Here is a 15932-nt window from a genome sequence, read left to right as displayed (position 1 = left end):
GGATGCAGGGTTTCTTGTGGTTCCTAGAGTCTCCAAAAGTAGAATGGGAGCCAGAGCCTTCAGTTATCAAGCTCCTCTCCTGTGGAATCAGATCCCAGTTTGGGTTCGGGAGGCAGATACCATCTCCACATTTAAGAGTAGGCTTAAGACTTTCCTCTTTGATGAAGCTTATAGTTAGGGCTGGCTTGGGTGAGTCCTGAACCATCCCTTAGTTATGCTGCTAGGCCCCAGACTGCCGGGAGACTTCCCATGATGCACCTCTTTCCTCTCTACTTCTCTCCCTCTCCATCTATATGCATTTTTATCCCATTACTGCATGTTACTAACTTGACATCTTCTCTCTCCCGTAGTTTTGTGCTTTCTCGTTTCTCTCCTCTCTCCTTCTGTCGCTTTCAGCAGGTATTTCTGCCTCTGGAGCTGCAGAGTCTGGATCTTTGGTTGTGGGCCACCTGCTGCGCCCGTGTTACAAATTCCCCCCCCGCAAACCTCTGCCTCTCTCTCTCGCAACACGGCAGTGGTGGATGGCCACCCACCATTGAGTATGGTTCTGTCCAAGGTTTCTGCCTGTTAAAAGAAAGTTTTTTCTTGCCGCTGTCGCCAAGTGCTTGCTCATGGTGGGTTTTGTTGGGTCTCTGTAAATAATATTATAAAGAGTACGGTCTAGACCTGCTCTATAGGAAAAGTGCAATGAGAACTTCTGTTATGAATTGGCGCTATATAAATAAAATGAATTGAATTAATATAACACCGTGTAACCCCGGTAACACCGACTACCTTGGCAACCTGGTTGTGAGTGTATGTGTGTGTGTGTTTATTAGTGGTTGTGACGCCTCAAAAAGGAACAGAGGTCATAAGTTAATCAGAATACAGCCATACCCATAAACCCCATAGAAATGCAGGGAAACTCATGAAAAATTTATTTTTAAATTGATTAAATTAATTGCTGTAAAATTTATTTAACAGCCTACAAATAAAACAAAATACAATTTTTTTTCTCTCTTAAACCAGTCATCAATAGGTTATTCTGCAAAATGGTCTGATGTATTAACACTGATAACTATTAAACAGTCATTGTTTTGTGTCAAAATAATGCAGAGATGTGATTTCTCTGATTTTTGTAACACATTTAATGTGAGTATTTGTTTCCATAATACTAATGCACAGTAAAGAGCTTCAGCTTCAGCAGCGTAATGACTAATGACTAAGAAATTGGCTGTGGTTTTTCAAAAATGCTGAACTCCAGCAACACTAAATAAAGAACTTTATTGTGAGACCAACACTTCTGCTTGTAGCCTTTATCAGGGTTGTATTTGGCCAACACAACAGAAATGTTTTATTCTATTGTCACTCTGAATTTTCAAGTTTGTTTTTGTTTAACTCCAAGAAACAGAACTGTTACCAGTAATGTTTTCATATTGGCATCATTGTTTCTGGGTGTATTGTTGTTAAAGTTCATAATGGTCATAAAGTGAATATCTCAACATTTTAAACCAACAGCCTTGAAAGCAAGAGCATGTGCTCCAGACTGTAACTTGGTACGCTGAGAGGCAAAATGGATTAAAATTGTATTGGAAAAAAAGTAACTAACCATATTGTTGTCGCAGGAAAATAATAAGCATTGTAATGCTAATAATTTTAATTACCCCCACATATTGGGTACAATCTCTTGTGATTTAAAGAGGATGAGCTTACTTCACATCTCCCTCGTGGGTTCAAAGTACATCATTAAAATGTCTTATACCAAATTTCTATATTTATTTTATTTTGTCCACATTTAAAAAAAAAAAGAAAAAAGTCTTGTTTCTTCCTTCATCTGGAACAATACTTTTCCGGGGATTAGTTCTAAAGTACTTAAGCTTCCCTGAAGAACCAGTGGAGGTCTTCACCTAACCAATTTTAAATTCTATTTCCTGTCGTGTGGATGTCAGGCAAGGGAGCAGGGAACACAAGGAATAGGACCCGAATGCAGACTTAGAGGCAGAGCAGATGCAGTTCATTAGTTTATTACGGGGAAAGGCTTACAAGTATAGTCAGGCAGGCAGAGGACCAAACTGGGAGGGCAATCCAAGAAACAAATCCAAGAGACTCAGGAGAAGCACAGGAAACAAGGCTGGGACACCTGACGTGTAGACCACATACCACTGCTGATGCAAATGATCATGACAACAAACTGACACTGTACAGTAAAAAACCTAGACTAAATACACTTAGGTAGGGGAGACAACGAGACACAGATGCAATTAATCAAGATCGGGGTCAACAATATAAACTGGAGGGAAAGCAAACAAAGACAGGAAGTAAAACCACAAGACACACAAGGAGTGGAGAACACTACAAAATAAAACAGGAAACAGTACAAAACCCCAAAAATATGACACTTCCTCTCAGCACAGATAATAATATTAGTATTAATAATAATATTAAAAATAATAATCGGGTGTGCTTGATTGTATGTATAGATTGCTGAATTTATGTTTGCATGTATGTCTGTTTGTGGGGTGAGAGGAAAAGATGAGAGGGGAAGGGTTGTAGTATCTCCGCGGCCTCCCTATACTGAGGGTCTGCCACCACTGAAAAAGTGGCTGACCTCGACAGTTGGGGATGACTAAGAAACTGGTGGAACACCATCCAGCTAGCTTACAGCTAACGTCTATACAGTCTGTAATTTGGCTGTTTGGGTTGAATGAACACACATCGTCCAATGGCCAAATTCAGGTCTCTTTCCCACTTCTGTCTGGACTTATCTGTATTTCCCAGTAGTCCTACCAGCAAGTTTTTATATACCTTGGAGATACTGTTCATTAGCTTATTGTTGTTGTTCAGTATAGTTGTTTTGGGTTCTCGGAAATTCTTGCAGGAATAAGACGTCTGCCGATCGAAAATCCCTGAGGACAGCTGTCCGCTGGTACTTCTCAGTGACTTCAACATCCAGACAGAAGTTAACATCTGACTTATTATCTTTACTATCTTTTTTCACTATCTCACATGTAGACTTTGATAGATGACATACTCTCCTCATTTCCACCTATCCTATATCCACCTCTCCATCTCCTATTCTAACTTCCTTTTTTCTCACAATGAGGCACTAACCCTGGTTACCACCCAACCACCTCTTGACCCTGTCCCCTAAATAAATGTAATGTCTTGCAGAGAGCCTGCTGTTGACTGAACCATGTAGTAGGCTTAAAAAAAAATTTCCTGCACAGGTGTGAACATGAAATCGAACCACATATTTGTTATGGTAAACTGCAGAGCCATACACACATACTGACTATTATTATGATGAAAGATAATGATGATTATTACTGTTACTTGAATTATTAATTTCATTAATATGGATATTTTAGGTATCAGTGTTGAAACCAATTTTTAGTTTATGATTGGTTATAGTGATTTCTCATTTAATTTTGTTCTGATCATAACCTTCACTACTACATCCCTTCCCCTCATCTTTTTTCTCTTTTCTCTCAATCCACAAACAGACAAACATGCAAACATACACTCAACAATCTATACATACAGTCAAGCACACTTACCACACCCTATAATCTATGTCCATTTATTGTTATTATTATAAATAATATTATATCAGTGCTGAGAGGAAATAAAACTTTAAATTGAGTAGGTTAAGACCACCACAGGTACTTCAGGGAACTAATCCTTGGAAACGTCTTGTTCCAGATGAAGGGAGAAATAAGACTTTTTTTAATATGAGAAGTACAAAATAAAAGCAAAATAGACATTTTAATGATGTTAGTTCAACCCATGAGGGAGACGAGACATAAGCTCATCCTCTTTAATTCACTAGCATTAAAATCATTATTATTATTAAACAACATATTTATTGATTTTAATAAAATTTGTACCAAATTACAGTCTGGAGCACATGCTCTTGCTTTCAAGGCTGTTGGTTTAAAATGTTGAGATATTCACTTTATGACCATTATGAACTTTAACAACAATACACCCAGAAACAATGATGATAATATCAAAAACGTTACTGGTAACAGAGTAATGTTTCTTGCAGTTAATCAAAACAAACTGGAAAACTCACATGTGACACCAGAATAAAACATTTCTTTTGTGTTTGCAAAGTCACCCTGATAAAGGCTACAAGCAGAAAGCGTCTCACAGTAAAGTTCTTTATTTAGTGTTGCTGGAGTTCAGCATTTTTGAAAAACCACATCCAATTTCTTAGTCATTAGTCATTACGCTGCTGAAGCTGATGTTGCTCTTTACTGTGCATTAGTGTTATGGAAACAAATCCTTCCAAAAATCACAGAAATCACATATCTGCATGATTATTACAGAAGAAATGACTGCTCATCAGTAATCTTTGTCGATATATTAGTTCAGTTTGTCTTGACAAAACAACCTCTTGATTTGTTTAGAAATCTCTTTCATTTTTAGTCCATATATGACTGGATTCAAGAGAGGATGATACAAAACCACTTGTAAAGTCATTACAAAACGTGCAGTTTTTGGAAAATCAGATTCCAGTTTAACTATAATGACATCATATGTGACCAAACAAGAAAAGTTTACCAAAATCAACAGGTGAGGAAAACAGGTCTGTGCGGCTTTTATCCTGACTTCTCTACAACTTTGGTAGGTTATTATAAATATCCGTGTGTACGTAAACAGTATGAAAAGCGCAGGGAAAAGTGTGACATTTAACAAAACAATCACACCATACACAGATAGTGCTCTTGAACTCACACAGTGAAGTTTGTAAATTGAATTGTTGCAAAAAATTCCTTTCAAAGTAAAATTACAGAGTTTAGAATTAGCACTAGAGGCTACTGGTACTGCAATCTGACAAGCAGGCAGAAGCCAGGCAAAAATTAGGAGAATATTGACAGTGGTTTTTCTCATGATAGTTGCATATTGCAGAGGTTTACATATAGACACATACCTGTCATAGGCCATGGCTGCCAACAGTAAGAATTCTGAACCATTTAGAGTGTAATACAGAAAACATTGAAAGAGACAGGCTGAATAAGATATGATCTGTTTGTCTGATAAAAAGTCAATCAGAAGCTTTGGGTAGATAGTAGTGCTGTAAAGAACAGAGTTCAGTAACAAAGCTGCAATGAAAATGTACATAGGCTCATGGAGGTTTCGGTGAATCCAAATAAGGCATATGATGGTTAAATTGCTGCAGAGTATTAGAATATATACTATGAACATAATCACAAAATAAAGAAATCTGTATCTGTGCACCTCCACATGCCCACCAAGGGTTATAAATGTTGCATTTAATTCATCATCCATTCAGATTATTAAAAAATAAATGTTAGTGTATGAAACAGACTAATTATGTAACAGGCGTTCATCAATAAAATGGAAAAGAAAAAGTCACACCTTGACCATTACATACAACCTGTTTTGGATTGTTTGATTTATAATTGCCTGCTCTCGGTGTGTGTTGACCTCCAGAATTCAGAAAGTGAACTGTTCGGCTCTGTGGATTGTTTTTATCAGATTTCTTCACCCTCTATGGATCTCATTAAACTCTCCACCAAGAACTAACATGTAAACAACCTCATCAACAATGGGGGTATTTGATGTTTCTGGGGACCCAAAGCAGGATAGGCGCCTTTTGACATGCCAGGGATTATATATATGATATTATATATGATATTTCATGACCCCAAATGATCTGTTGCCATGGATACTGGTATATTTTTCTGTGCACCTTTCATGAACTGGACACCAACTTTGTGGACATTGTTCACTCAGGCCAGAGGATGAATCCTACTGACTTTGGTGATCTTCTGACTGTTCGTCTAGCGCCACCATGAGGTTTACAATAATAATTATTTATTGAAATATCTCAACAACTGTTGATGCTATGAAATTTGGTTCTGTCAATCATGTTCCACAGAGGATGAATCTCAAAAATTTGGATCCTCTAGACTTTCATCTAGCACTTGCCTGATATCAGACGGAATTGTCAACTTGTTCCATCTTCATCCATTTCCATCTTGAGTCTGACATTGTCTCCACTCTAACTGAAGTCCTTGGGGGCAGGGGGATTAGATTTGCCATCAGCCTCAGCTGTACTTTGAGTTAAGTGCTAATTTTGCTAAAATAAGAGTGTGAACATGGTAAACATTATACCTGTCGGGAGGCCGAACTGGGGACCCAAAAGCAGAACACACAGGCAGAGCAGATAAGGGCTCGAACAGTTTTATTGTTGTTTTAGTCAAGGAGATTGGCGTTGTTCGTTCTGGTTCTGTGGACTTGGCGGGACCGGGATGGAGACTGAGTGGCAGCACTTAGAGCGGAGGCGATGGGACTGGTTCTGGGCTGGCTGGTGAGGCAGCAGGTTGGGCTGAGCTGGCGATAGGTCCGGGGAGTCGGGGAACAGGAGCAGCGTGACCGCTGGCGTGGAGTAGAAGTTGCGGGGATCCGGGGACAGACTGGAGCGGAGATTACCGTTGAGGCGAAGATCTGTGACAGAGATTGATAAAGTTACCATCAAGGTAAGTATTAAGCACATAAACAGTTCCTTACTTGCGGAGGCAGTTTCGCGTGGTGCATACATGAGTATGAAGACGATCTGGTGCTGGAAGTGTGGATGAGCCGAGTAGATAAACTGTTGTAATGGATGATGATGGAGAACAGGTGTGCCGGTAATCAACCGCAGCCGGGAGATCGTGGAGCCAGCCTGAACACAGACACACACTTACATAGACAACAACAGACAGGGGACAGCCAAGAAACACAAGGGAGGGCAGATACAAAAGAGTACAAAAGGATCAGGGGGCAGAGTGGCTAACTATGACAATACCTGTTAAACATCAGCATGTTAGCATTGTTATTGTGAGCATGTTAGCATTTAGCTCGAAGCACCACTGTGCCTAAGCACAGCCTCACAGAGCTGCTAACATTGTTGTAGACTCTCACATAGGGAATTCATTTTGTTCTACCATGGGTCAGATAGGAAGAGAAATGGAGTAGGAGTTATCCTGAAAGAGGAGTTTGTGAGGAATGTTCTAGAGTAAAGAGAGTATCAGACAGGTTGATGAGTCTGAAGCTGGAAATTGAAGGGGTGATGTTCAATGTTGTGAGTGGTTATGCACCACAGGTAGGATGTGAATTAGAAGAGAAGGAGAAATTCTAGAGTGAGTTAGATGAAGTGATGCAGAGCATCCCCAGAGATGAGAGAGTGGTGATTGGTGCAGATTTCAATGGGCATGTAGGTGAAGGAAACAGAGGTGATGAGAATGTGATGGGCAGGTTTGGTCTTCTGGACAGGAACGCAGAAGGACAGATGGTGGTAGACTTTGCAAAGAGGATGGAAATGGCTGTAGTGAACACTTTCTTCCAGAAGAGGCAGGAACATAGGGTGACATATAAGAGCGGAGGTAGAAGCACTCAGGTGGACTGCATCTTGTGTAGACGTTGTAATCTGAAAGAGACCAGTGACTGTAAAGTAGTGGTAGGGGAGAGTGTAGCCAGACAACACAGGATGGTAGTGTGTAAAATGACTCTGGTGGTGAGGAAGATGAAGAGGACAAAGGCAGAGCAGAGGACGAAGTGGTGGAAGTTGAAAAAGGAAGAATGTCGTGTAGTTTTTTTAGGGAGGAGCTGAGACAGACTCTGGGTGGTCAGGAAGTGCTCCCAGATGACTGGACCACTACAGCTAATGTGATCAGGGAGACAGGTAGGAGGGTACTCAGTGTCTCATCTGGAAAGAGGAAAGTGGACAAGGAGACTTGGTGGTGGAACAAGGAAGTTCAGGAGTGTATACAGAGAAAGAGGTTAGCTAAGAAGAAGTGGGACACTGAGAGGACTGAAAAGAGTAGACAGGAGTACAGGGAGATGCAGCGTAAGGTGAAGGTAGAGGTGGCAAAGGCCAAACAAAGAGCATATGAGGACTTGTATGCTAGGCTGGACACTAAAGAGGGAGAGGTGGATTTGTACAGGTTGGCCAGACAAAGAGATAGAGATGGGAAGGATGTGCAGCAGGTTAGGGTGATTAAAGATAAGGATGGAAATGTATTGCCAGGAGTGTGATGGGAAGATGGATGGAGTACTTTGAAGAGTTGATGAATAAGGAAAATGAAAGGGAACAAAGAGTAGAAGAGGTGACTGGTGTGGAGCAGGAAGTAGCAAAGATTAGCAAGAGTGAAGTGAGGAGGACGTTGAAGAGGATGAAGAGTGGAAAGGCAGTTGGTCCTGATGACATACCTGTGGAGGTATGGAAGTGTCTAGGAGAGGTGGCAGTAGAGTTTCTGACTAGTTTGTTTAACAAGATCTTGGAGAGTGAGATGATGCCCGAGGAATGGAGGAGAAGTGTACTGGTGCCAATTTTTAAGAACAAGGGAGATGTGCAGAGCTGTGGCAACTACAGAGGAATAAAGCTGATGAGCCATACAATGAAGTTGTGGGAAAGAGTAGTGGAAGCTAGGCTAAGGGCAGAGGTGAGCATTTGTGAGCAGCAATATGGTTTCATGCCTAGAAAGAGTACAACAGATGCAGTATTTGCTTTGAGGATGCTGATGGAGAAGTACAGAGAAGGTCATAGGGAGTTGCATTGTGTCTTCGTAGATTTAGAGAAAACGTATGACAGGGTGCCGAGAAAGGAGCTGTGGTATTGTATGAGGAAATCTGGAGTGGCAGAGAAGTATGTTAGAGTGGTGCAGGAAATGTATGAGAGCTGTAAGACCGTGGTGAGGTGTGCTGTAGGTGCGACAGAGGAGTTCAAGGTGGAGGTGGGTCTGCATCAAGGATCGGCTCTGAGCCCCTTCTTGTTTGCTCTGGTGATGGACAGGCTGACAGATGAGGTTAGACAGGAATCTCCATGGACTATGATGTTTGCGGATGACATTGTGATTTGTAGTGAGAGCAGAGAGCAGGTGGAGGAAAATCTAGAGAGATAGAGGTCTGCTCTGGAAAACAGAGGAATGAAGCTTAGCCGCAGTAAGACAGACTACATGTGTGTCAATGAGAGGGACCCAGGTGGGACGGTGAGGTTACACGGAGCAGAGGTGAAGAAGGTGCAGGACTTTAAGTACTTAGGGTCAACGGTTCAGAGCAATGGAGACTGTGGAAAAGAGGTGAAGAGGCGAGTGCAAGCAGGTTGGAACGGGTGGAGAAAAGTGTCAGGTGCGTTGTGTGATAAAAGAGTATCAGCAAGAATGAAAGGAAAGGTGTTGAGACCAGCGATGTTGTACAGCTTAGGGACAGTGGCATTGAAGAAAAGACAAGAGGCAGAGGTGGAGGTAGCAGAGCTTAAGATGTTGAGGTTCTCTTTGGGAGTGACGAGGATGGACAGGATCAGGAATGAGTACATCAGAGGGACAGCTCATGTTAGATGTTTTGGAGATAAAGTCAGAGAGGCCAGATTGAGGTGGTTTGGACATGTTCAGAGGAGAGACTGTGAATATATTGGTAGAAGGATGCTGAGGTTGGAGTTGCCAGGCAGGAGGTCTAGAGGAAGCCCAAAGAGGAGATTTATGGATGTAGTGAGAGAGGACATGAAGTTAATTGGTGTGAGTGAAGAGGATGCAGAGGACAGGGTTAGATGGAGGCACATGATTCACTGTGGCGACCCCTGAAAGGGAACAGCCGAAAGGAAAAGAAGAAGAATGACAAATTTATATGATATTTCATGACCCTAAATGATCTGTTGCCATGGAGGCCAGAATTTATTCCGGTAGATTTTTCAGTGCACCTTTCATGAACAGAGCTTGAGTGTTCTTAGCCCAGTCCAGTTTATTGTCCTTGTGTACTCCCAGGTACTTGTAATCCTGTACAATGTCAACACTGACCCCTTCGATGGAAACCGGGGTCACTGGTGCCTTGGCCCTCCGTAGATCCACAACCAGCTCCTTAGACTTTGTCGCATTGAGCTACAGATGGTTCTGCCCACACCATGAGACAAAGTTACCTACCACAGCCCTGTAGTCAGACTCATCACCACCGCTGATACATCCCACCACAGCAGAGTCATCAGAAAAGATCTGAAGGTGGCAGGACTCTGTGTGGTAGATGAAGTCTGTGGTGTAGATGGTTAAGAGGAAGGGAGAGAGGACAGTCCTGTGAGGGACCGCAGTGTTGCTGACCACGCTGTCCGACACACAGTGCTGCAGTCGCACATGCTGTGGTAGTCCACAATCCAGGAGACCTGGGTGGCATCCACCTGCATAAGTACGACGAAGAGATGGAGCAGTGGTAACAGGCAGCATGCACGTTGGCAAATGCGCACTACTTTTTCAGAATGTTAGCATTGTTTTTATTATGTAAGAGGGTTATTATTATTATTATTTAAAGCGCTTTGAGTAGTCAGAATAACTAGAAAGGCGCTATATAAGTACAGTCCATTTACCATTTACCATTTATTTTGAGCATGTTAGCATTTAGCTCGAAGCACCACTGTGCCTAAGCACAGCCTCACAGAGCTGCTAACATGGTTGTAGACTCTCACATAGGGAATTCATTTTGTCTTAACGGCATTCAATGACTGTTTTTCAACGTGTAGTAAATTTAAATATAGTCACTGACATACTGCTAAAACATGTTAAGATAAGTGTTTAAGAAATTAAAATTGAGTAGGTTAAGACCACCACAGGTACTTCAGGGAACTAATCCTTGAAAACGTCTTGTTCCAGATGAAGGGAGAAATAAGACTTTTTTTAATATGAGAAGGACAAAATAAAAGCAAAATAGACATTTTAATGATGTTAGTTCAACCCATGAGGGAGACGAGACATAAGCTCAACCTCTTTAAAACACTAGCATTAAAATCATTATTATTATTAAACAACATTTATTGATTTTAATAAAATTTGTACCAAATTACAGTCTGGAGCACATGCTCTTGCTTTCAAGGCTGTTGGTTTAAAATGTTGAGATATTCACTTTATGACCATTATGAACTTTAACAACAATACACCCAGAAACAATGATAATAATATCAAAAACATTACTGGTAACAGAGTAATGTTTCTTGCAGTTAATCAAAACAAACTGGAAAACTCACATGTGACACCAGAATAAAACATTTCTTTTGTGTTTGCAAAGTCACCCTGATAAAGGCTACAAGCAGAAAGCGTCTCACAGTAAAGTTCTTTATTTAGTGTTGTTGGAGTTCAGTATTTTTGAAAGACCACAACCAATTTCTTAGTCATTAGTCATTACACTGCTGAAGCTGATGTTGCTCTTTACTGTGCATTAGTGTTATGGAAACAAATCCTTCCAAGAATCACAGAAATCACATATCTGCATGATTATTACAGAAGAAATGACTGCTCATCAGTAATCTTTGTCGATATATTAGTTCAGTTTGTCTTGACAAAACAACCTCTTGATTTGTTTAGAAATCTCTTTCATTTTTAGTCCATATATGACTGGATTCAAGAGAGGATGATACAAAACCACTTGTAAAGTCATTACAAAATGTGCAGTTTTGGAAAATCAGATTCCAGTTTAACTATAATGACATCATATGTAAACAGACAAGAAAATATTACCAAAACCAACAGGTGAGGAAAACAGGTCTCTGCGGCTTTTATCCTGACTTCTCTACAACTTTGGTAGGTTATTATAAATATCCGTGTGTGCGTAAAAGTATGAAAAGCGCAGGGAAAAATGTAACATTTAACAAAACAATCACACCATACACAGATAGTGCTTTTGAAGTCGCACAGTGAAGTTTGTAAATTGAATTGTTGCAAAGATTCCTTTCAAAGTAAAATTACAGAGTTTGATATTAATACCAACGGCTACTGGTACTGCAATCTGACAAGCAGGCAGAAGCCAGGCAAAAATTAGGAGAATATTGACAGTGGTTTTTCTCATGATAGTTGCATATTGCAGAGGTTTACATATAGACACATACCTGTCATAGGCCATGGCTGCCAACAGTAAGACTTCTGAACCATTTAGAGTGTAATACAGAAAACATTGAAAGACACAGGCTGAATAAGATATGATCTGTTTGTCTGATAAAAAGTCAATCAGAAGCTTTGGGTAGATAGTAGTGCTGTAAAGAACAGAGTTCAGTAACAAAGCTGCAATGAAAATGTACATAGGCTCATGGAGGTTTCGGTGAATCCAAATAAGGCATATGATGGTTAAATTGCTGCAGAGTATTAGAATATATACTATGAACATAATCACAAAATAAAGAAATCTGTATCTGTGCACCTCCACATGCCCACCAAGGGTTATAAATGTTGCATTTAATTCATCATCCATTCAGATTATTAAAAATAAATGTTAGTGTATGAAACAGACTAATTATGTAACAGGCGTTCATCAATAATATGGAAAAGAAAAAGTCGCACCTTGACCATTACATACAACCTGTTTTGGATTGTTTGATTTATAATTGCCTGCTCTCGGTGTGTGTTGACATCCAGAATTCAGAAAGTGAACTGTTCGGCTCTGTGGATCGTTTTTATCAGATTTCTTCACCCTCTATGGATCTCATTAAACTCTCCACCAAGAACTAACATGTAAACAACTTCATCAACAATGGGGATATTTGATGTTTCTGGGGACCCAAAGCAGGTTAGGTGCCCTTTGACATTCCAGGAATTATATAATAATAATAATAAAACTTTATTTATAGAGCACTTATCAAAACAAAGTACAAAGTGCTTCACAACAAGAAAAATAAAATAACAGTGAATGACGAAATATAAAGAAATAAAACACATGAAATACAGAAAAGCAATAAAATAAACAGTAAAATAAACAGCCAGTTCACGTAAAATCAGGATATGCTTTCAGATAAAAATGTGTTTTGAGACGAGATTTAAACGAAGACACTGACTCAGACAATCTAATTTCTTCGGGCAAGTTGTTCCAGAGCCTCGGGGCCCTGATAGCAAAAGCTCTGTCCCCTTAGTTTTCATCCTGGACTCAGGAACAGACAGGAGACCCTGCCCGAAGATCTCAAACTACGTGAAGGTTCATAAGGGATTACAAGGTCTAAAATATAATCTGGGGCCAGGCCATGAAGAGCCTTAAAAGTAATCAACAAGATCTTAAAATCAATCCTAAAACCAACAGGAGCCAGTGTAAAGAGGCTAAAACAGGTGTTATGTGGTCATACTTCTTGGTCCTGGTTAACAGCCTAGCAGCTGAGTTTTGTACAGTCTGCAGTCGTGTCAGAGCTTTTGATTAAGACAAGTGAACAGGCTGTTACAATAATCAAGGCGTGAGGAGATAAAAGCATGCACAACAGTTTCTGCATCACTAAGATTTAAAATAGATCGTATTTTTGCAATGTTTCTGAGGTGATAGAAGCATGATTGGACAAGCTTAGTGATATGTTGCTCAAAACATAAATTGCTATCAAACAGGACACCAAGATTTCGTGCAACAGGCTTGATATGTTGTGACAGGTTACCAGTGGATGGCAGTATTTGTTTAGTGATGTGTTGGGGCCCAATAACAAGGATTTCAGTTTTATTTGAGTTGAGCTGAAGAAAATGTATCGACATCCAATTTTTTATGTCAGACAGGCAGTCCTGCAGAGAACTCAGCGTACTAAGGTCAGTGGGCTTGACAGGGAGGTACAACTGTGTGTCATCCGCATAACAATGAAAAGAAATACCATGTCTGCGGATTACATCACCCAAGGGAAGCATGTATAAGGAGAACAATATTGGTCCCAGAATTTAACCTTGAGGCACACCATACTTGATATGGGAAAAGGATGACTTGAAGTTATTAATGCTAACACAGAATTTCCTATTGGACAGGTAAGATGCGAACCAGTCTAGTGCAGTTCCAGATATGCCCACCCAGTGCCTCAGTCTGTCTAAAAGAATGCCATGATCAATTGTATCAAAGGCAGCACTTATGTCCAACAGCACAAGAATTGAACACATGCCTGCGTCTGCATTCATTAAAAGGTCATTAGTGACTTTGAGAAGGGCTGTCTCAGTGCTGTGTCTTTATTTAGTGTTGTTGGAGTTCAGTATTTTGAAAGACCACAACCAATTTCTTAGTCATTAGTCATTACACTGCTGAAGCTGATGTTGCTCTTTACTGTGCATTAGTGTTATGGAAACAAATCCTTCCAAGAATCACAGAAATCACATATCTGCATGATTATTACAGAAGAAATGACTGCTCATCAGTAATCTTTGTCGATATATTAGTTCAGTTTGTCTTGACAAAACAACCTCTTGATTTGTTTAGAAATCTCTTTCATTTTTAGTCCATATATGACTGGATTCAAGAGAGGATGATACAAAACCACTTGTAAAGTCATTACAAAATGTGCAGTTTTTGGAAAATCAGATTCCAGTTTAACTATAATGACATCATATGTAAACAGACAAGAAAATATTACCAAAACCAACAGGTGAGGAAAACAGGTCTCTGCGGCTTTTATCCTGACTTCTCTACAACTTTGGTAGGTTATTATAAATATCCGTGTAATGCGTAAAAAGTATGAAAAGCGCAGGGAAAAATGTAACATTTAACAAAACAATCACACCATACACAGATAGTGCTTTTGAAGTCGCACAGTGAAGTTTGTAAATTGAATTGTTGCAAAAGATTCCTTTCAAAGTAAAATTACAGAGTTTGATATTAATACCAACGGCTACTGGTACTGCAATCTGACAAGCAGGCAGAAGCCAGGCAAAAATTAGGAGAATATTGACAGTGGTTTTTCTCATGATAGTTGCATATTGCAGAGGTTTACATATAGACACATACCTGTCATAGGCCATGGCTGCCAACAGTAAGACTTCTGAACCATTTAGAGTGTAATACAGAAAACATTGAAAGACACAGGCTGAATAAGATATGATCTGTTTGTCTGATAAAAAGTCAATCAGAAGCTTTGGGTAGATAGTAGTGCTGTAAAGAACAGAGTTCAGTAACAAAGCTGCAATGAAAATGTACATAGGCTCATGGAGGTTTCGGTGAATCCAAATAAGGCATATGATGGTTAAATTGCTGCAGAGTATTAGAATATATACTATGAACATAATCACAAAATAAAGAAATCTGTATCTGTGCACCTCCACATGCCCACCAAGGGTTATAAATGTTGCATTTAATTCATCATCCATTCAGATTATTAAAAAATAAATGTTAGTGTATGAAACAGACTAATTATGTAACAGGCGTTCATCAATAATATGGAAAAGAAAAAGTCGCACCTTGACCATTACATACAACCTGTTTTGGATTGTTTGATTTATAATTGCCTGCTCTCGGTGTGTGTTGACATCCAGAATTCAGAAAGTGAACTGTTCGGCTCTGTGGATCGTTTTTATCAGATTTCTTCACCCTCTATGGATCTCATTAAACTCTCCACCAAGAACTAACATGTAAACAACTTCATCAACAATGGGGATATTTGATGTTTCTGGGGACCCAAAGCAGGTTAGGTGCCCTTTGACATTCCAGGAATTATATAATAATAATAATAAAACTTTATTTATAGAGCACTTATCAAAACAAAGTACAAAGTGCTTCACAACAAGAAAAATAAAATAACAGTGAATGACGAAATATAAAGAAATAAAACACATGAAATACAGAAAAGCAATAAAATAAACAGTAAAATAAACAGCCAGTTCACGTAAAATCAGGATATGCTTTCAGATAAAAATGTGTTTTGAGACGAGATTTAAACGAAGACACTGACTCAGACAATCTAATTTCTTCGGGCAAGTTGTTCCAGAGCCTCGGGGCCCTGATAGCAAAAGCTCTGTCCCCCTTAGTTTTCATCCTGGACTCAGGAACAGACAGGAGACCCCTGCCCGAAGATCTCAAACTACGTGAAGGTTCATAAGGGATTACAAGGTCTAAAATATAATCTGGGGCCAGGCCATGAAGAGCCTTAAAAGTAATCAACAAGATCTTAAAATCAATCCTAAAACCAACAGGAGCCAGTGTAAAGAGGCTAAAACAGGTGTTATGTGGTCATACTTCTTGGTCCTGGTTAA

At 39.8% G+C, this 15932-nt stretch overlaps 1 protein-coding gene and 2 pseudogenes across 1 annotated transcript; all 3 read right to left on the bottom strand.

Annotated features, from left to right (window-relative positions):
• Window positions 1-1934: 1934 nt before the first annotated feature.
• LOC122885164 (olfactory receptor 2T27-like) lies at window positions 1935-5442 on the bottom strand. The gene has a single exon (XM_044215890.1). It carries the CDS (start codon window positions 5272-5274, stop codon window positions 4348-4350), a length of 927 nt encoding a protein of 308 aa, XP_044071825.1. The 5' UTR covers window positions 5275-5442; the 3' UTR covers window positions 1935-4347.
• A 5865-nt stretch (window positions 5443-11307) lies between these two features.
• On the bottom strand, window positions 11308-12219 carry LOC122885178 (annotated as a pseudogene).
• A 1732-nt stretch (window positions 12220-13951) lies between these two features.
• LOC122885166 lies at window positions 13952-15207 on the bottom strand (annotated as a pseudogene).
• Window positions 15208-15932: the final 725 nt, after the last annotated feature.

This window comes from Siniperca chuatsi, linkage group LG12 (assembly GCF_020085105.1).
Source record: "Siniperca chuatsi isolate FFG_IHB_CAS linkage group LG12, ASM2008510v1, whole genome shotgun sequence".
Lineage (NCBI taxonomy): Eukaryota > Metazoa > Chordata > Actinopteri > Centrarchiformes > Sinipercidae > Siniperca > Siniperca chuatsi.
This window is presented reverse-complemented; position numbering and strand designations above follow the sequence as displayed.